The 19992-nt window shown below is 37.0% G+C and overlaps 1 protein-coding gene across 3 annotated transcripts in view; it reads right to left on the reverse strand.

Annotated features, from left to right (window-relative positions):
• SLCO4C1 (solute carrier organic anion transporter family member 4C1) overlaps positions 1 to 19992 on the reverse strand; it is a 33572-nt gene that overhangs the window by 4208 nt on the left and 9372 nt on the right. For 2 of the 3 annotated variants that reach the window (XM_082075108.1, XM_082075106.1), the window contains 8 exons: positions 17438 to 17632; positions 14885 to 14981; positions 13842 to 13963; positions 11965 to 12080; positions 11520 to 11664; positions 9174 to 9369; positions 4233 to 4386; positions 1886 to 2073 (listed from right to left, as the gene is read on the reverse strand). In XM_082075108.1, coding sequence (XP_081931234.1) covers positions 1886 to 2073; positions 4233 to 4386; positions 9174 to 9369; positions 11520 to 11664; positions 11965 to 12080; positions 13842 to 13963; positions 14885 to 14981; positions 17438 to 17632 — 1213 coding nt within the window. The remainder of the gene's footprint in view (positions 1 to 1885; positions 2074 to 4232; positions 4387 to 9173; positions 9370 to 11519; positions 11665 to 11964; positions 12081 to 13841; positions 13964 to 14884; positions 14982 to 17437; positions 17633 to 19992) is intronic. The other variant, XM_082075107.1, reaches the window with a different exon arrangement.

Below are 19992 nucleotides of genomic sequence, written 5' to 3' on the forward strand. Positions count from 1 at the left end.
TCTAATTGTAGACGGTTTTAGAAGTCTCATGTGCAGAACATGTAGCAAAAAACTTCAAGAGGCATTTTGAGAAAAGATAGAAGGAACTCCTATAGCTCATCAAGGAATTTTAGAGTGAACTCATTTAACAGAACAGTATAAATAAAAAGCTAGCTTACCAGCAGCACCCCAATATACTATTGAACATTTTTTCCACAGACCAACCAAGGAATTAAGGACAGCACTAGGATGCAATCCTGAGCTACTATCCCTTAAACAGTAATACACTAATTGATACTAGGCTTCAGCAAAGCACAAGGTATTTCCCATAATTTTTTTATATAGTCACCTGATCTACCAGTTTTGGCCTGTTCTATACAAATAGATATATTGATTTAATAACTAGCAGAATTTACTTCCCCTTAGTGCCTATCCATTTCTTTCAGATATTTCTCCAGTAAACACTTTATCCTGACAGTGTCCTAAAGATACTACCATAAAGATTAAATACAGCCTAATTTACTTAATTTATACAGATTAGTTTCAGCACTTTAAAAAAAAAAAATAAACTGTATCATTGAAACACTGTCAGTGCTAAAAAACAAACAGTACTCAGGACTTATTCCCTTATTCTAGAATATGTATAAGGATTAGACACAGAACAACATCCAAGATTAGCAGCTATTAGCAGGTGTTAGGATCCCCCTACCCATAAAGGTGAGTAGAAGAAGGAGAAAGTGTTTTTGTCTAGCACTAGAACACTGTCATGAACACACAGATTTACACCTAAAGCTACACAAAACAGGCCCACTGAAAAGATACCATAATATACATATATACAATTTAAATTAGTTTTTGCAGATTTAAAGTGCTCTGTTCCATAAAAACTGTTTAACCATTTCACTTGAAGTATATAATAATTCAAAATTCCAGATGTTATTGCTTAGAAATATCTAAATAAAACTGTGTTAGCTCAGTTTTGAAGATAACGCACCATTCCAGCATTATTTTGCCCCCACACTATTATGACAAGGTGCTAATTCCAGATTTGCATGAATTCTGAACAGGATGCTCCTACAAAGCACTGTTGCAGTGTATCATTTCCCTCCTCAACTCCCTGCCTGGAAAGCTGGAAAAAAAGAATCTAACCACATCCTCCCAAAGCACCATGTACACAGTGCATGTATACCTATGCACCATGAACTTTCTCTCTCTAGAAATATTAGAGGTACAAGTCAGATGTCAACATGAAGTGTAACAGCTCTACTTTCAGAATGAGGACAATGTTTAAAAAACAAAAAATTATCTAGTTTTCGTGAGTATGAAAGACAGTCAAACCACTGGCTAACAGACACATACATCCTGTCACTTTTTATATTAATGACTACCATATATACAATGTCAATATCATATGAAAGGTAGTCTACAGCTCTTGACAGATCACAATTTTGCAAGTCAGAACTCTGAACTGAGCCATGAATCAAAGGCTGATAATACAAAACTGGTATCTATTTTGACCTTTTCTTGATACAATTGGAAATCCTACCACTACTGATACACAGGCTAGTTGAATATTTTCTTCATCCAAGCACACGGCACTTTATTCCTTCTTGCTTTGACTAAAAGTCAGGAATGCTCCCATTAAAGAGGGATTTTGCTACAAGTGGGAGAGAATTTTTTTTTAATAGATTCAAACAGTATCTACTAACCAAATGTTATTAGAGACAGTGAACAGTGTATGACTGCCTCTGCTTTGAGTACTGCCTGCTTTCTATACAAAGTACTACAACAGAAAATCCCACACACATTGGTTGAAGTCCACATTCCAAAGTAAAACAAATCAGAGTACTTCACCAATCTGAGTTTTCACAAGAATGCTACCTATTTCTCAGCCCCAAAAACATACCTGAGAATGGCCACAGTTGTTGGAGTAACAGCCATAAATGTAAAAACAACAGCAAAAAAGAAGAAGGTCAGGAATAAAGATAAAAATTTGCATTGTGTTGGACATTTCCCAGGGGCAGCTTGATAGAGAAAGTCTTCCAAACCAGTTTCTCTTTTTGGTTTCCCAACACAGGAACAGTTGTGGTATGTCTACAAGTAATTTATAAAACAAAATTTAGCTCTAAGAATGACATAAGTGACACTAATATGGCAGACGTTCATTGGTTCTGCACCACACTGAACACAAGAATAAATCCTGACTGTACAGTATGGGAAACAGTTCATTTCCTGCTGATAATATAACACTATCACCTTCATTTTTGAAATTGGCTCATCAGAACTTGAATACTTCACGTCACCTGAGGAAAAGCTATTTTTAGTTTTGTTATCTAAAAAGGCAGTGGCATTCATTTTGTATGAAGCAAGCTTTTAAGTACAAGCACAAAAAAACTAAAGAAGATTTTAGAGTTACAGGCAAAATCATATGCAGTACATAAAACTATGCAAAAACACCAGTGTTGGTGAAATGCTAATTTTTGCACTCAATCTTATTACAAATCAGTGAAGTTAATGCTGGTTACTGTATACAATTAAGAAAGGGCAAACTACACTGTTAAAACCAACATTTTCTAAATACTGATATATATTGAGATTAAAAAATGAAAATATATACTTTTCAAACAAATTGCTTTTTTGAAAATGTTATAAACACCACAGAGGGTGTGAAGGGTTGGAGGAATGGAGAAAATGTCCCTTTTCTCTTCTTTTTTCTTTCCCTGTATGAGACTGGTTTGATTTGCAAGGTGTAACTTCTGACCAAAGTATAGCCAAAAGCTGCAGTTACCTTACAGCAGAAGATATCTTACATGACTCTCAAAAAGTATTTTTTCCAATACCGAAATAGGTTAATGTTAACTATTTATTAACCAAAACTGCTGTTTGTTTCTGTACATTTCAAAAGTTACACTTCAAAAACCTTTAACTCTCCTGACTACTAAAAAATGTTAGTTGAACCAGTTTCATTCTTTAGATTCACATCTACTTGTGCCACTATTACCTCATGCCTTATTTTTCAAGCTTATATAACACGTATCTAGTTACAACAGGAGCAGAACAAACTGGAAACCACAAAAGTTCGCATTCTTCAGGGATGTTAGTAAGTCCCATATCAAGCTTGAGAGTGTTGTCTATGAACAAGCTGTTTTTTTACATTTGGCTGTGCTTGACAGGAAGAGAGGTGAGCTCTACTCTTAAGCAAGATTGCTTTTGTAAGCAGGCCAACAAACAGTAGTTTTATGCTCTTCATTTACATCCACCAAAGTTTGTTTTCAAATTAAAAAGAAAAAAAAAATACATCAGTGAAGTGTGAAGCTTTCACAGTAAGAAGTAGTCAGTCTCCTACATTTTCTTCTAGATAATATCTCCTTTCATTTGACACTGGTCCCCAGAGGCACGCACCCTCTGGTTCAGCTTGCCTGCTTTTAGGATCTTCCTACACTCCTTTCACATCCCTGCTGACCAATAAACCCCTACAATGGAAGAAGACTCAGAGTAAATGGAAAAGGGTTATGTGCCCATGAAGCTCACAGAACAATGCAGACTGTGAGAGAGCACAGCTATTGCAAAGAAAGCTATGCAGAAAAGAAACAGCTGAGTGGACCAATTTGTGGTATAAATGTTTTTCCCTGAGCTCATTAAGAGTGTGAAAGTCTCCCTAAGTTAGCCAGACCAGCATAGCAGGAGTGTGGCTCAGCCCAACATAAGCTATAAAAAGCCAGGCAACTAACAGAAGAATTTCAAAGAGCAATGGGTTTGAGCTTGGCTTCAACGCCCACATATGCTTTCCCAGCAACTGGAGAGGCTGAGCATCATGATGGTGAGCAGGTCAGAGACTGGTAATGGGAATCACACTAGTATTGTGACTGAACTGTGTATTGCAATTGGTGTATTTTCCTAAGTGTAAATTCCCTTTGCCTTGTGTTTTCAGTATATTTTGTATCACACTGCCAAATCAGAAATCCTGTGTAACATCAACTGTCCTCACATAAATAAATAAGATATTGAACATCACACCCTCCACAAGAGGAGCATCTAAAAGCACCTGATCAGAGAGTACTGGATTCTGATGCATTTCATCCTACTTAGACCTGTATTACCAATCCATACCAATTTTTCTTGTAGTAATTACAACTTAGATTCAGAAATACTGTGATTTCCTGTCATACTAGTAGAAGAATGCTTTCAATATAAAATGCATTCTGCAGGAAACCAGAAAAGACCACGTGAGCTATCTTCATAGCGTTAAGTACCTTTTTTATGTTGTTAAAAAGGTGTGATGAACATCCTGCGAAACAGGGAGAAAAGTACTGGACTTCATCTCTGCCACAAACCGGGTAGTACATAGAGCGCAAACAGCTGCAATTAGCATTGCATGGTGCTGTTAAGTTATTTGGCACACCTGTTCTGAAAGGTAAAAGTTAATAGGCTTTTACTAAAGTAATTTTAAACAGCACATATGCAACTAAGTAATGCAGTATTTATAGGATAATACATCTCAAAATATTCAATTCAGGTGATTCATGCACTAAATTTTTAAAAATAAGCCATATTCCTAGCAGCTACAATTCTAGAGGAAATTCCCATTTATTCTGTACTTAGTCTGTATTTGTGTGTGCTATTGTTACTTCCATAGATTATTCCTCCAATTTCCATTCACAAAACAGATGATGAAATTCTGTGTCCCAATCCAACTCTTCCACAATTTCCTCTCTCCCACACACCGACACATTTGAATTTGTTCAATTTACAGTTTTAAAAATAATGCAACAAGAGTAAAAGCAGTATTCAGTATTCTTTAGTCTATGGATCATATTAAATTGTATTCTTCCTGTTTTGGATTCAAGTCCAGTTGGAAACCCACTGTATTTTTATCATTTTTAACACTGATATGCAGAGTGCCATGACATACAGTCAATTTTATCACACCCAAAAGAATTACCTCTGGCTGTTCAGGGAGTAAGTAATGAAGAAGAGAAATTAATTTAAGTCTTGCTTACTATAACTACTGTCAATTTAGGTCTTTACTTCCAGTATAAGCCATAGGGTGGCTGTATTTGAAGTAGTCCCACTATATTATTAGTATCAAAAATAAATTTGTGATGTGGGAGGACCTTCCTAAGATATAATTGGAGAGAATAAAAATACCCTTTGCTTTTCTAATAGTAGTGCATTAATAAGTAAAGAAGCTTCACAGGTTAAGGATTCAGTCAGCTGAAACCAGGATACTGTCACTGCCAGCAGTTTAAATATTATACTGTAAACTGAAAGTTCCAGATTCATTTCCTAAAAGGCAGATTTCTTTAAGAGAATTTAAGATGGTCACAAATCCAATAAGGAGAAATAATTTATCTAGGAATTTAGCTGGTTACTTACACAGAATTCAAACTGCACATGGAATATTGGGGACATCATAACTACATATATATATATTTAATTTGGTGGTAGTATAGTTGAACCCTACTCAGTTACATTAGTTCATTCTTCAAAGCTAGCTTGTTCTGGCTTAAAGCACTACAGTGCACCATAGCCAAATTAGTTAACCACAGATTTGTTCATACAGTGCCTTGTTACCCTATGAGGCATGCCAGGCCTAGAACTATTTAATCAAATCAGTGGCAACAGTTGTCTTATTTACATGTGCAGACAATGTCCCTCTTGCCTGACCTACAAAGACTGAACCTGTAGTTACGCATGGTCAGAGAAAGTTATTAAAATAATGAAGAAATACACTTTAGTGTATATAGGTTTTTATGACATGGACCTTCTTGTTCTAACCTCATTTTTCTAAATATGCCTAGCAGATGAGGCCATTAAATGGTCTTTAAGAGCGCTATAGTTTGGGTATTTTTTCACAGCAAAACAAAAAAAGGACTCCCCGAGACCTGTGTGAATGAACTGACCTACAGAAATAATTCCTGCATTTCTGTTCAAGCTTTCAAAGAAATACTGGGTTAAATAATTTGGCAAAAAGAATTACTCAGTCTAGTAAACACTTCAAATAAACTACATTAGTTCTGCTTACAGCCTAACTTAATTATAAGCAGAGCTACCACAAACAATATACTCTGTTCATTTACATATGAACTCAAAAGTGATCTCAAACTCATGTGATCCCTGTACTAAACTTACAAAAGCTTTCCTCACCCTGACACCTCCAGGTTATTTTTCAATAGAAAGAGAATACTTGCCATGAAGGATTTCTTTAAAAATCTCCACAAAAATGAATCTGTATCAATTTCTAACTCAACTCTCAGAGCACTCATAATTTATTCTTTCAGAAGCATTTGTTCAGTAGCATAAGCAGGAATAAGAGGCTTGGCTATTCTTCCAGAAGCTTACAAATGTGTGAAAGCTGCTACTACTTATTTTAGTTGCTTATTGCTTCATGGAAAACAGTTTCAGAACTGGGACTATATTAGTGCCACTAATTGTTCTGATGCATGTCAGATGTCCAACAAGCTATGGTCCAACATATAACAGTGAATTAGATAAAATGGATACTAAGTAGAGAGAGTTATTTCAGGATTGGTTAACTCCAAGTTGCTGTAGGTAAGAGATCTTCAGCAACGCTTAAAATACATAACTGCTGAAGTTACACAAACCTATCAAATAAAATTTAACTGCATTTAATGTAGGACATAAATCAATTCAGCTGTACCTACTGTCAGCTGCTCATTATCACAGGACCTGGTATAGAAATATGGATACCTTCACATACTGTTATCTATACAGCCTCTTTAAGTATTCAGCTGCTACACACAGATGCTTTTGCTATTTATATGCTTTTGCTATTTATATTTATATTTAACTATAAACTTTCCACAATACCTGCATCCTAATTTTCACAATTCTAAGGTGTCCACAGTAATCTTATAGCTAGCCTTTTTTTTCAGACACTGAAGCATAGCAGAGCTATGTTTTAAGTGTCAAATGTCAACACTAGCCTTTGCAGATACGATCAATTGATAAAGCATGTTGTAAAGTTGGAATCAGTATGGATGGTAACTTGGGCTATTGCAAAGAAAGCTACACAGAAAAGAAACAGCTATGTCAGCTGAGTGGACCACTTTGTAGTGCAAATGTTTTACCCTGAGCTCATTAAGAGTGTGAAAGTCTCCCTAAGTTAGCCAGACCAGCATGGCAGGAGTGTGGCTCAGCCCAACATAAGCTATAAAAAGCCAGGCAACTGACAGAAGAATTTCAAAGAGCTGGGCTTTAAGGATTTTTTTTTTTTTTTTTCCAGTCACCAGGATACATAATTTGGTTTATTCATTTTATATGCCTTCTGGAAAAAGAAATACAAAAGAATGGTTAAGGCATCATGGCATGAAATTTCTACCCTGTTAGAAAACAAAGTCTGAATGTCTTCAGTCACTGCTGCCTCCAAACCCTCTGAATCTCTGTCCCATTAAGCTAAGGTTATCTATTCTACTGTTTTCACACTTACCTAAATGAAAGACCTGAAAGATATCTGGTTCCTCTTTCAAGGAACTTTGTATTTTTGGGAAAAAAAAAAATGTAATACTTGTCAGTTATGTTTATGTCAACGCTTCCATTAAAGGACCTGGGAAAATTAGTAGCCTTCATACTCTGTGACATTTGTGCACTTAGTTGCCTCCATGAGTAAGATGTAATTTTTCTGCAGACTTCTATTTGTTACATGTTAACTTTAATGCAGTCAAAAAGCATGATAAAAATCAAGTGATGAAATTATATAGCTAACGATTGATTAAATGTTTATCTTTTTTCCCTAAAAGTATTACCAAACTGGATGTGCATTACAGGATACAAAACCAACTTCTTCCTCAACCCATCTCCTGCATATCATGGTGCACTTCATGGTGTTATGTCAGTAAAATCCTATTCCTCATCCTACTTAAGTTAAAATGCCTTTTTATGCACTAGTGTATAACTTATAGATTCTGCTTTTGTACAAGGTAGAGGTGCTTAACCCTTTTCTAAAATGCGGGGTTTACGGAAAACAACAAAAAAGTATTGGTAGGTTATTTACCCACTTGTACAGCATGCTGCTCTTGCTTATGATTTTTTCAAACAGCATCTAGTAGTCCCTAGCTACCAGCCTACTAGAGCTATTTTGCACAACAGCACCTGGCTCTCTGGCAGAACCTCAAACAGCTGGAGTTGCCTCTGGCTCTGACAATTCATGTCAGAATAACTGAGCACTCAAGAGCACAATTTTTGCACAGCTAGCTGCCTTCTTCTTGCTATTAAACACTGATTATCCTACTTAAAACTACTAGAATTGAAGCATTATAAACTTATAGTTAATTCCTTAATGAGGCATGACTGGGCATTTTATACAACATAGTGCCTATGTTGGTGATTCGATCAAATATATTCAATGTTGAAGTTTTAAAAGTGGACCTAGAAATCCATTCTCTAAAGAATGCTTATGCTTGCAGATATTTTTCATCTTGCTTCATTTTTATTTTTCTTATCTTTTTTCCCCTACTGCCATACCAGTTTCCAGAGTAAGCTTTGTACACAGCAACATTCATCCTAGAATTTCTATTACAATTACCACAAATATCTAGAAATGAGCAACAGACTGAATTCTCATTCAGAATGAGAATTGCGTTTAAGTATTAATGGTTTAGAGACGTCTTTTCTATACATGCTAGCCAAAAATATTTTGAATTATATTTCAGTTAACCATGTTAGTCCACCCATCTTATTCTTTATCTTTGGTCACTGAGCTATGCTCTGTTTGTATTAAATTTCTACCTCTATAAGCCGTTTTATCAGGAAAAAAGAAAGCGTTCTTTTTAAATGGAGGCTAGACATGCTAGAACCTGGTGCTAAAACGTCTTTGGTTTTCTGGGGGAAAAAATTTAAATTAGTGTAAGTTGCAACAAACAAAATTAGCTGTAGTCAATACTGTCACTACTACACCTAGAATGGTTACAGAAGCTGAGATTTTTTTTTATTGAGCAGGACCAGTCTGCTCAACACATTTTGCAGGCCACGTATCATTATGTTCTCTTGTCTATGACATTATTACAAAGATTCCAAAATCAAGATTTTAGAGTACCATAAAACATTTCAGTTTCATACACCAAGGCAAAATATAACATTTTAAAATGTTTTGTATTCTGCGATGTAGAATACAATACCCTTTATTTATTTTAAATATTAATACCAAACCCAAAAGTGCATTAAAATGTATTTACCCATTATATGTTTCAGAGACACCTGCGAACGGTTCATTCCCACATTTAGCAAATAAAAACGCTGTGTTTAACAGTAAGGCCACAGAACAAGTGCCTATCATAAACTTGATTATGCTTTTGCAATCCATTTTGCATCTGGAAACCAAGATGCCACTTATGATTTGTCCTAGTGCTGCTGCTGGAATTAATACAAGCCCTAGAGGAAAACAAGACACCAGCAATTACACAAAAATGCAAGATATAACTAGTGAAGCAATTTAGAATGCCATTTCATGTTAAAAAAAAAAAAAACAAAAAACCACACACCACAACATAACAAATACCTGTATCTAAAGATGCAGTCAATGTCATGTCATTATCAAACCATCCTACCAGAATATACTGGCATGATTAATTTACTCTACCCTTACATTATCTTTAGCCTTTCCAAAAGTTCAACTTGACAGTGTAATTTATAGTTCAACACAGCAAAACTAAGTTACTTAAGATCACTACATATTGGCCAGGTATCTCTGAACACCAGTTCATGAAACTAGAAAATGTTCTTTCATTGTTTCAGTGTTTTGTTGGTTCTTTGTTTTGTTTTGTTTTTTTCACATGTCCATGTTACACATTCGTGTTATTAACTTTTAAATAAGAGAAAATAATCACTATTATACAAGAGACAACACAAGATAAAATCTTTCTGTAGATGCCTTATTGTAAAAGTCTAGCTCAGTGGGTCAGTTTTGCAATCATAGTCCATATAGTCCAAAATAATCTATCCTCTTTGCAGTATTAAGATTTGCAATAAACAACTGAGCATTCTTTTTATAACTAATCTACAATATAACACAGAACTCAAGAGTAGCTTGCAACCAGCCTAAGACAGCTCACCTACAGTGGCAGAACTGCACAGGCCACAGATATCCATAGTTTAAACAGTTAACATGACTATTGATAACACTGTGCATTGCCAGCCGGGTGAGGGAGGCGACTGTCCCGCTCTGCTCTGCACTGGTGCGGCCTCACCTGGAGCACTGTGTGCAGTTCTGGGCACCACAGGATAAAAAAAAGATATTAAACTACTGGAGAGTGTCCAGAAGAGGGCTATGAAGTTGATGAAAGATTTGGATGGGAAGCCATATGAGGAAAGGCTAAAGTCACTTGTTTTGTTCAGCCTGGAGAGGAGACCTCATTGTGGCCTACAGCTTCCTCACAAGGGGGGGAGTAAGGGTAGGAGCAGATCTCTTCTCTCTGGTGACCAATGACAGAACCTGAGGGAACGGCAGGAAGATGTGCCTAGGGAGGCATAGGTTGGACACTAGGAAAAGGTTCTTGACTCAGAGGGTGGTGGAGCACCGGAACAGGCTCCTCAGGGAGGTGTCACAGCCCCAGGCCTGACAGTGTTCAAGAAGAGACGACACAGCACCCTCAGACACATGGTGTGAACTGTGGGGTTGTCATATGCAGTACTATCCAGGGTATTAAGTCATTCAGAAGTCTCTCTCGAACGTATTTCTGTTGGAGAAAGAGCACTTTAACTTGCATTTGCTTATATTGCAGCTGTATACAGCTGAAATAATTTAGCAAGACATGTTCCAGAAGTGTAAAGTCTGCTGTATAGCAGATCTGTTAGCCTATCTGCCTTGATCTGGTTCTTGTTCTTCAGAAGAAATTGTGTCAGCCGTGTGACCCTGCCTAGTGCAGGTCTTCCATCAGATTTTTCTATTTGTTTCTCCAATACCAAGCTTTCCATAGCCCTCCTCTGTTCCACCTATTACTTCTGCACATCAGGTAATAGGATAAGTGACAGCAAGCCAACTACAGAAGCAGTTTCCCAATAGTTTTACAGTATATCCTGATTAGTCATGTTATTGTAAGCTATCCCACTGTAAAATTATGGTGGAACTGAAAAATGGAAAGGTCAAGTCAACCACTTACTTGTAGTAAGCACTGCTTTTTTTGCAGCTGCCCTTTTTGCTTCCTTTAGCAGGGACTAAGGCTTAATGCTCCTTCAGCTGATTTTAAATGAGGAAAATGAAATGTTTTTCACCAAGAACAAGGAATAAGTTACAGTTTCAACAGCACACAAAATTGTCATTCTACTTTGAATATGAGTATCAACTCTTCTGAACCTATAGACACCAAGCAGATTTCCACCCTTGATGAATTAAGTACTGCAGTTTTCATAGGGCAGGCAAGAATAATACAAAAATACTATTTCTGTTGTGGAACCTGCATTTCAGAAGTCTATTCACAAATACCTCAGTCAAACACAAGATGCCTCTATAAGCTTCCCCATTTAACGCTAAAAAGGTTTTCAGCACAATATACTTTAGATTTAAAAATGAAAAGCAACATTACCTCCAAGAGTTGCTGAAAAACTTGGTGTCTTTCCAAACTGATTTTCTATAATTTTTGGTAGAAAAGTAGCAAAGCCAGTGGCAACTAAACTTTCTGAAGAACTGGCTAATATTAGAGTCATAAGCACTGGATTCTTCAACAGTATCTATGAGGGGAAATTACCATAACAGTCAGGAAATTATTTCATTGTAGTACCACATAAATTAGAAGTCACTATATTTTAAAGTAGATACTCTTATGTGTAACTTCGCTAATAAGCTTTTCTTGCTTTAACAGTCTTAAGCATCAACAAAATGAATATGCATTAAACTATCCACAGCACTGGAGACTTCTCTTTCACAACAGGATAAAGAAGCAATTACCTTTCTAAACACTTCTGTACTACCTGAAAAAGAATTTCGTTTCTCAGAATATATCACTTCTAGTAAATTCAGGATATTCTTACCAGGAGAGCCACAGGAAAGTCTTTAAAACTTTTTCCAATATTCTTGGTCTCAACAAGTGTCTCACTTCCATCATTATGAGTTTCAGAGATTTTTCCAGCCTGTATTTTTGCTGTTCCTACAAATGGGCATATTTATTGACAATTAAAACATTGAATACTGCTGCTCTTGAAGTCAGAAAAAGCATCAAAATAAGTGCTTCCTTTCCTTGGGAAAACTAGATCAGACATTGTAAGATTTCTTGAATATTTTATTAGTACAGATCCATAGAGAGATTAATAATATATTGCTGTGAAAAGAGGAATTGGGCTGAAAGCTTCATGCTTCCATTGGAAGGCCTCGGCTGTAAGACATTATCAGGGATATCCCAAGAATTTCAGACCATCCTGAAGACCATTCATTTTCTGTTTCTAAATCATCCTCACATTCTCCCTAGTTTCCTACTTAATTCTTTCTTCTCCATAATTTCTCTTTCCAGATAAGCATAGTAAATTCCTTTAGATGCATTCCCAAGGACTCCTAGATGATAGTTGCCTGAACAGAAATTACATAAAAATTATTCTTTTTAGAAGGGTGCTCTGAAATACTGTGATTTGTGTTTTATTATTCCACCCAAAACAATAAGACAATAACACATGAGTTAAGTCAATGGAATTTCCTTATGATTCCTGGTAGGTAACACAGTGGCTTTAAATAAAGTCCTAGGTTCTTAGCTGTAAGGATCTCCCAAACTTTGACGATCAGTTACCATGCTTTACCTGTTTCCGGTGCTACCGTACAGCATTACATACACAAGATCCTCCCTCTAGTCTATTTGCCTTGCTTTAAAGGTAGCATATTGGAAATAAGGTATTTATCAGCAGGTTTAAGCCAGACAATTAACTGGGAATCAAACAGGAATCAATCACTCAGTCCATGTCAGAGACTGGAAAGAATTATGTCTCAAACATTGTGCCAAAACTGGTTCCTCCAGCCTCAGGAGATGGGAGACTGTCAAAGGCTGAAAAGAATCGTGCCTCAAATCGTAACAGGAGATGTGTCACCCAGGATAAGGTGATAAGGTGAACTGTGATTTACATACGAACAACAAGCTAAGGGGCCACAGACAAAAGCCCGGCTAGCTGATAGTAGGAGGTGGGGGATGTGCCGGAGGGCACATAGCTCCACTTTCTGTCCAGCATGGCACAAAGGGAAAAGCTGAGACCCTTCAACATGGCTCGTGACCGTCAATCTTTTGCAATCCACCCCCCCTGCCGCCCCCTGACTTTTCTATCTTTTGCAATAACACCTCCACAAAACACCAAAAATTATGCAAGCAGGCAACCCAGAGGGTTATAAAGGCCCAGCTTGTGCAAGCACTGGCAGCACCCACCCACTATCCTGAGGACCACTCTGCCCACCAGTCTCAACGCATGAACTGAACAAGACACCAGAGGATGCCACTCATCACTGGATCCAAGACTGCGAACTCCATCACACATAAAGCAGAGGCGTAAGGATGGTGAAATCTTTCTCTCTCTTTTCTTTCTTTCCTATACTTCTATTTTTTTGCTTCCCTTTTTATAAGTAATATAGTAACACAAGATTTACAACCCCGCATATGCTGCACACTTTTTACGTTTACCAATTGAACCTACAATAACATAAATCCTTCTGCCATCAAATAATTTGCCAGTTGGGCCAAGCTGCAAAATAAAAGCCTTTTGTTTGAGGACCTTAAGTACTGTGTGTACTGTTTTCCAACTATGGGGGCCCATGAACCTGAGTCACCTCTCAGCCACGCATACCTCTGGGCTGGACATGACAGTCCAGTAGTCTATAACCCACGAGAATAAACAAATCTCTCTTCCAATGTAGCCCATTATTGTTAAACATTTACCTGGTAGGTGTTTCGGAAAGCATGAAAAAGGTATGATAAGAAGCCAAATGGCAAAAAAGCATGCAAGAAATGCTATCCACCATGCTCCAAGCCAGCGTGGGTCATCTTGATCTATCTCTGTACTGCAAAAATAATTTGGAAAAAGTAGGTTTACCATTCATTAATTCAAATCAGCAATTTCAGATATCAGTGAGGTGAATTTTTTTAATATTGATTTAACAGAAATTCTTTTAATATAGTTACATTTTTATTTTCTACATGTATTTAATTTGTTGTTTGCTTGTTTAAAGCACATTCATCAGCTCTATTATAAAATATTTTATTCTACCCAATATAGCTTTCAACTCATTAGACACATTCATTCTTATTAAAGGCAAATATTTGGTCCTGATTTCAATATCTTGTAGCATTGCTAAAATACTGGAAAAGTTCTTTTTAGAAAGAATCTTCATAGTAAATGAGTTATGCGAAAGCCAATACAGAAGTTCAGAATGCCATTGTGTTGATCTGATACTCCTAAAACACAGGAAATAACAATGTAAATGAAGCTGTTGGTTGGACAGTACTACAATTTATAACACTATCTTTTCAATAGTGGGCTGTCACTCCACTGGTACATTTTCTAGCAAGCTCTTCCCCAGAAGGTTAAGTAGCAGTATCCTACCCCTCATATCCCATTCCAGGGAAACATTATGCACAAGAAATCAACTGTTACAATCTAACCTTAAATGAGTAACTAATAAAATACACAACATTTTTTGTTAATGAGCTTTAACATAGCTAGATTTCAAAGTGCTAGAACTAAGTATTTGCACTACAGAGAAACTTTCACACACAATAGGCTGACTATTCACTGCAGGAAGTAACTCACTTGCTAGAAGCCCCTGTGAATGCAATTTGTTAGCAAGCTAAAGAAGCTCTTGAAAATGCGGTATTTTCCAAACAAAAACTCTTAATCCTCCTAACATGGAGAAAAGCTGAATATTTTAATATGAAATATTAGGAAAAGAAAATAGAAAGCAAAAGACTAAGCTGTATCTTGCCTTTCTGGGATCTGGATATCAATATAAATATTAAGTAGCTGCCCTCCTAAGACATAGCCAATAGCAGGACCCAGCAGTGACATGGCATAGCCAATTCCTAGAAGAGAAAATACATCAAATTCACCATATATTTTTAAGGCTTTCTTTTAAGGAAAAATTGCAAATCAACTTCAGACCAAATGGTTTCTGTAATTCATCCTGTTCTTTCACTGTCATTACTTTGACTATAGCATGTAAAGATAAAATGTGTTCCTCGACAAGAAAATTTGCAGCTCTCATTAAAAGCTTCTACTTATAGGTTTAGCAAAAGACACTTCACTGACAGCATCTTTAGGCATTAGATTGCCTTTTGCATATCTTGTACCTACAAGCATAAGCTAGTTTGTGAAAGTTTATGAAGTGATGTTGTTACAAGCATCAGTTGTTAACAGTACATGCCCACAATGAGCCTACATTTTTTTTTTTTTAATTTTAAGCTGGGTTTTAGATGTGCCAAGACAAGAAGCTAGAGTGTAATCATTCCCTACTAAAGAGCACTCAGGTCTATCCCTTTCTCTTGGTCTTAGGATGAGATTTTCTCAATGTCACAATAGTCTCCCTACTATACCAGCCAGATTTCTGTGGAACTTTACCACTGCTGGCAGAAGCACTGCCTCTGCAACTAACAGTAACTAGATCTGTCTAAATAATTGGTCCTTACTGAAGATACGCTACGCTCTTCCCCAGGCTGAAGAATCTGGATTTCTCATTTGTTTGCAAAATGCCTTGATCCTGAGTATTTTGCATTATTTCACCCTCTTTAGACAGCAAGAAAGAATGATGAGGGGGAGGGGAGAGGTGCAGGAGGGGAAAGGGATACAGAAGGGAACACTGAAGTATCAGTGAGTCAAAATCAGAAATAATGACATGGTCATAAGACCTTTCTATGTACACGTTCATCCTACAGAACTTCAAACCTAGTTTAGAAGATGCCTGTTTCCTCCTAGAGATCAGCCTAAACTACCATTTAGAACTGCTTTTCATTGGCTTCAGATGTACATGGCTCAGTTCAGCAAGAGGAGACCAGTCCTCATTAAAATGCATGCAGTTTCCAAAGAGAAAGAAAATACCAATTTATGAGTTGCAAGCTCATAGCGTAAGATGCTAGCAACTATTTACAGACACTAGCAGAAAATTCTGGGTTTTTTTTTTTTTGCTGCCTTGCACAAGCCTTCTTGCAATCAGGCAAAGTAACGCAACATATTTTAAATCCTAAATCCACTCCATAAAAGCAAGAAAAGGAATTAAGGTTTAATGTAGCTACTTGTCCACTAACTTGTCTTCCAGTTTTGTTATATTAGGCAGAATACACTGTTCTTCTGAACTCAGCAGTTGTCCAAAGATTACACAAGCATTAGTTTATTGTATTGCTCTGTTCTAAGCATGAACACTAACACAATTCTCCTGAGTTTTCAGGCCATTTCTTGATCCTCTAATCATGCAGACAGCCCTAATTCTGCTCTATTTATTTCACTGGCCTCATAAACAAGTGTGGTAATCTTCTCTCTCAATATAAAGAAACAGCAAAAATAAAAGCTGTCTTCGATATTTAAGATTTAACATACACAACTATTCTATTTATTGGCATAAAATGAAGTGGCTTGCCTGGAATAATTAAGTAAGAATTGCATACAAATAGATGATTATTTCAGTTTTGTCCCCTAAAATATTGATGTAGTCTGGAAAACAGTTCAGGAATATAAAATGCTTTGGATTTCTCCTGCAAGTTACCAGTAAAGCTAACATACCTTTATCAGTTTGCAAATAAACTGGGGAAAATACCAAATATCTTCATACCCACAGAAAACACACCTGGACTGCAATGAACTTGGTAGCAAAAATGTGCATAGCCCAGAGAATGTTGACTGGAAATATTAAAAACCATTGCTATTCCATTAGTATTTCTCAGCTTCCAAAAACCCCCACAGAAACACAAACACATCCTCCATGTCTCTAAGTAATCCCTTGACTTTCAGCTAAGGAAAGATACTTCCAGTACTTCCTCCTGAAGTGCCAAATTTGTAAGTGACTAGAGAACTGCTTTGATCGCATGATGGACAGGAGCGTCCCTGAACTGAGGGGACAGCATGCTGTTAGAAGGTAAATAAATAAAACTGGTAAAGGATACAGTAAGGTCTGACTGCTGACCTGATATACAGTAGTTTTCAACATCTGTGGCAGTGTAAAGTAAATTTTTGCTACAACTTATTCTGTTCTTAACAGGCAGGCTACATAAACCACTTAATCACTTTCAGTTACTGACAGGAAAAAAACTGCAGACATGCACAAAGTAGCCTTAACATGCTCTGCAAAATAACTGTGGAAAATACTTCATATTTACAGTAGACTGATACCTAACTTGCAGAGTAACTGATATAGAAACACTTTATGCACATAAATGACAATGTGCAATGACAAGATTAATTTAATTAGAGGAATTCATAGACTGCAATGTCTTTCAAATGCTTTTATGGTCTATACAGACAATGAGTTGCAAACCATTTTAGAAGTTACCTATATAAAAGGAAGACTTGTGCTTTGGAACACTATCATCAATAAAAGCAGTCCCCAAAGTATATAGTGGAGTTCCTCCAACTCCCAGCAGCAGCTGTGCCAGGATAAAGACATACAGATAGCTGGAAAGTGAAGACTTCATGCTGGCACTGCAAGTGAAGTTAGCAGAGCTTGTTCCTGGAATTTGGCACGTGTCTGAAAGACAAAGACAGTAAGACTGAAAATTATGACATCTAGCTCACAGTCCAACTGAAGAAAACCTGTACTGAAAGCTAAACTACATATGAAGTGTTGTTAGTGTCAGGCTCTCATTTTCAGCCCTACTAATATATCCTATATGACAGTGCCCTAACCTTCCGCGATATCATACCTCCCCACCCCCACAAAAAAGGAAGGACAGTAAACAAAATAGCATTAACTACATATTTTGGCTTTTTGAAAGCATTACTGACCAGGTGTATGCAAAAGCTGTCAAATGGTCATTCCAAAGGTTAATAAGCACTCCTAGGTAACAGATACTTGATTTTGTTCTTGTATTTTATAATGATCCTGAGAAGCACCAACAATTTCCATTCTTAAGTAACAGAGCAGATTGAATGACCTGAAGGAAGCTGGACTGCTAGTGAGGAAAGTGCAATCATCAGAGTTGCAAGCAAAGATAATCCTCCCTTTTTCTACACCATTTTGAGAAGCGTTTCCCACTAAAAAAAAAAAAAAAAAACAAACCAACACACAACACACACACCACCACACCCCAAAAAAACCCCAACGCAAAATGAAAACCAAAACAAAAACCAAAATAAAAAAAATCACCACCACCACACAAAACCACACCACTATTTCTCATAGTACACAAGAACACACACTGCCCTGTCTCCAGAATATGAAGTAAATGTAAACCCTCTGTTCTTGTTTACACACACACACAGAGGGAAGCAGAAGAGCCTAAGGTTGTGTGTGCTCCTGTAACATTTGGCAGTATGAAGAGGGAAAAGAAGAAGTGAAGACAGGGCATTTGTTTTCTCTAGTCCTTCCTCTTGCTATCATTGCAACTTTCAGTGACAAGATCAAAAAGAGAAGCATGGTTCTTTCCAGGTTTTTCCACAGAACAATATACAACCCTAAGGAAGAGGACAGACCCATTATGTTGATGGAAACAAGCTATACTGACCCAATATAGCACCCTTCAGATCAAATGAGCAAACTGATCAATTCTTAATACCTTGCAACAAATTAAATTGTTTTTTCCTCAGGTTCCTTTACATTTGAGAACACTTTTTACTTAAGCAAACAAAGGGCAAGCTTGTTCACACTTTGGACTCACAGGGCATAAAACACAAAGAAGTGCTTGACACACAGCAGATAAAGATAACTGTCTACACTGATGTTATAAATGCATCCATGAGCTTTATCATACCTTCCTCCAGAAGGAACGGCTCCATAGAGGTGGTGGGGACACGTAGCACACAAGAGGTGATTCAGTGCTGTTGCACAGAAAGTGGCCAACATAGAGGGATGGGAAAAACCTCACTTCAAGAGGAGTTGTTATTACACTCTTCCCTCCTTTCCACTAAGGAACAATCCTTATTTTAATGATATGCTGCAGCCACAGGGGGAACATTTTACTATCACTACTTTTAAATTTAAGGCTTTTAAAGTGTATTTTCCATTTATTGTCTATCTGCTTTCTTGAGCAATATTCCTCTTTTCCACAGGAAATTAGGTATCAAATCAGGTTCACTTTGTACTATATACAGGCACCTGAAACTGACTATAGAAGGACACCATGCCCTATAATACCTTGTTAACATACACATATTTGTGTACAGCACATATATAATAGAATATACTTGCAGTTATATGTTAGCCTTGGGCAAGTCTAAGCCACCATTTATCAGACAGTGGTTCTTCATGAATCTACATCCCCACCCCACTATCAATATCTCAGTTCATGTCAATCTAAAAGCCCACGCCATTGTGTAACTAATTGATTAGAGCCTTTCTCCTTCAGCTTTCTAGCTCATCAATTTATATGCCCTAGGAGATTTATCCTGACATTGATATGAGAGAAGCTTATGACACTAGTTTGTTTTCAGAACCACATAGTCCAGTTCAGATACAAAATTAAGATAATCATCAATATACTTTTAATGTAATTATAATCCTTTTATTTGCATCAGCTATCAGACTACCCACACCACCCTACCCCTTTTTTCTTGTACACAGTACACAGGCACTTGCTTAGTGGAATTGTGGACTATATTTCATGTTTTCAAGAAACATTTTAAAAGCAAAGGCAATTTACCACAAAACTATGAGATCAGTTTAAACGAGCATAAGTCAAAAATTGCTATCAGTTTACCTCAGCCACTGATGCCATCCCCTTATTGTACCAGCCCAAGGCTTAAGCAGATTAGCAGGGTGACACAGGTTGAATCTAACCTGTATTAGATCCATCGGCCTGTTCACTGCTGTCACAAGAATGCTGGAAAGAGCAGGCATTGACTTATACATGATCAGAAAAGCCTAACCTGAGATAAACAAAGCTCTGGGAA

This window comes from Streptopelia decaocto (assembly GCF_964273445.1).
Source record: "Streptopelia decaocto genome assembly, chromosome: Z".
Taxonomy (NCBI): Eukaryota; Metazoa; Chordata; class Aves; order Columbiformes; family Columbidae; genus Streptopelia; species Streptopelia decaocto.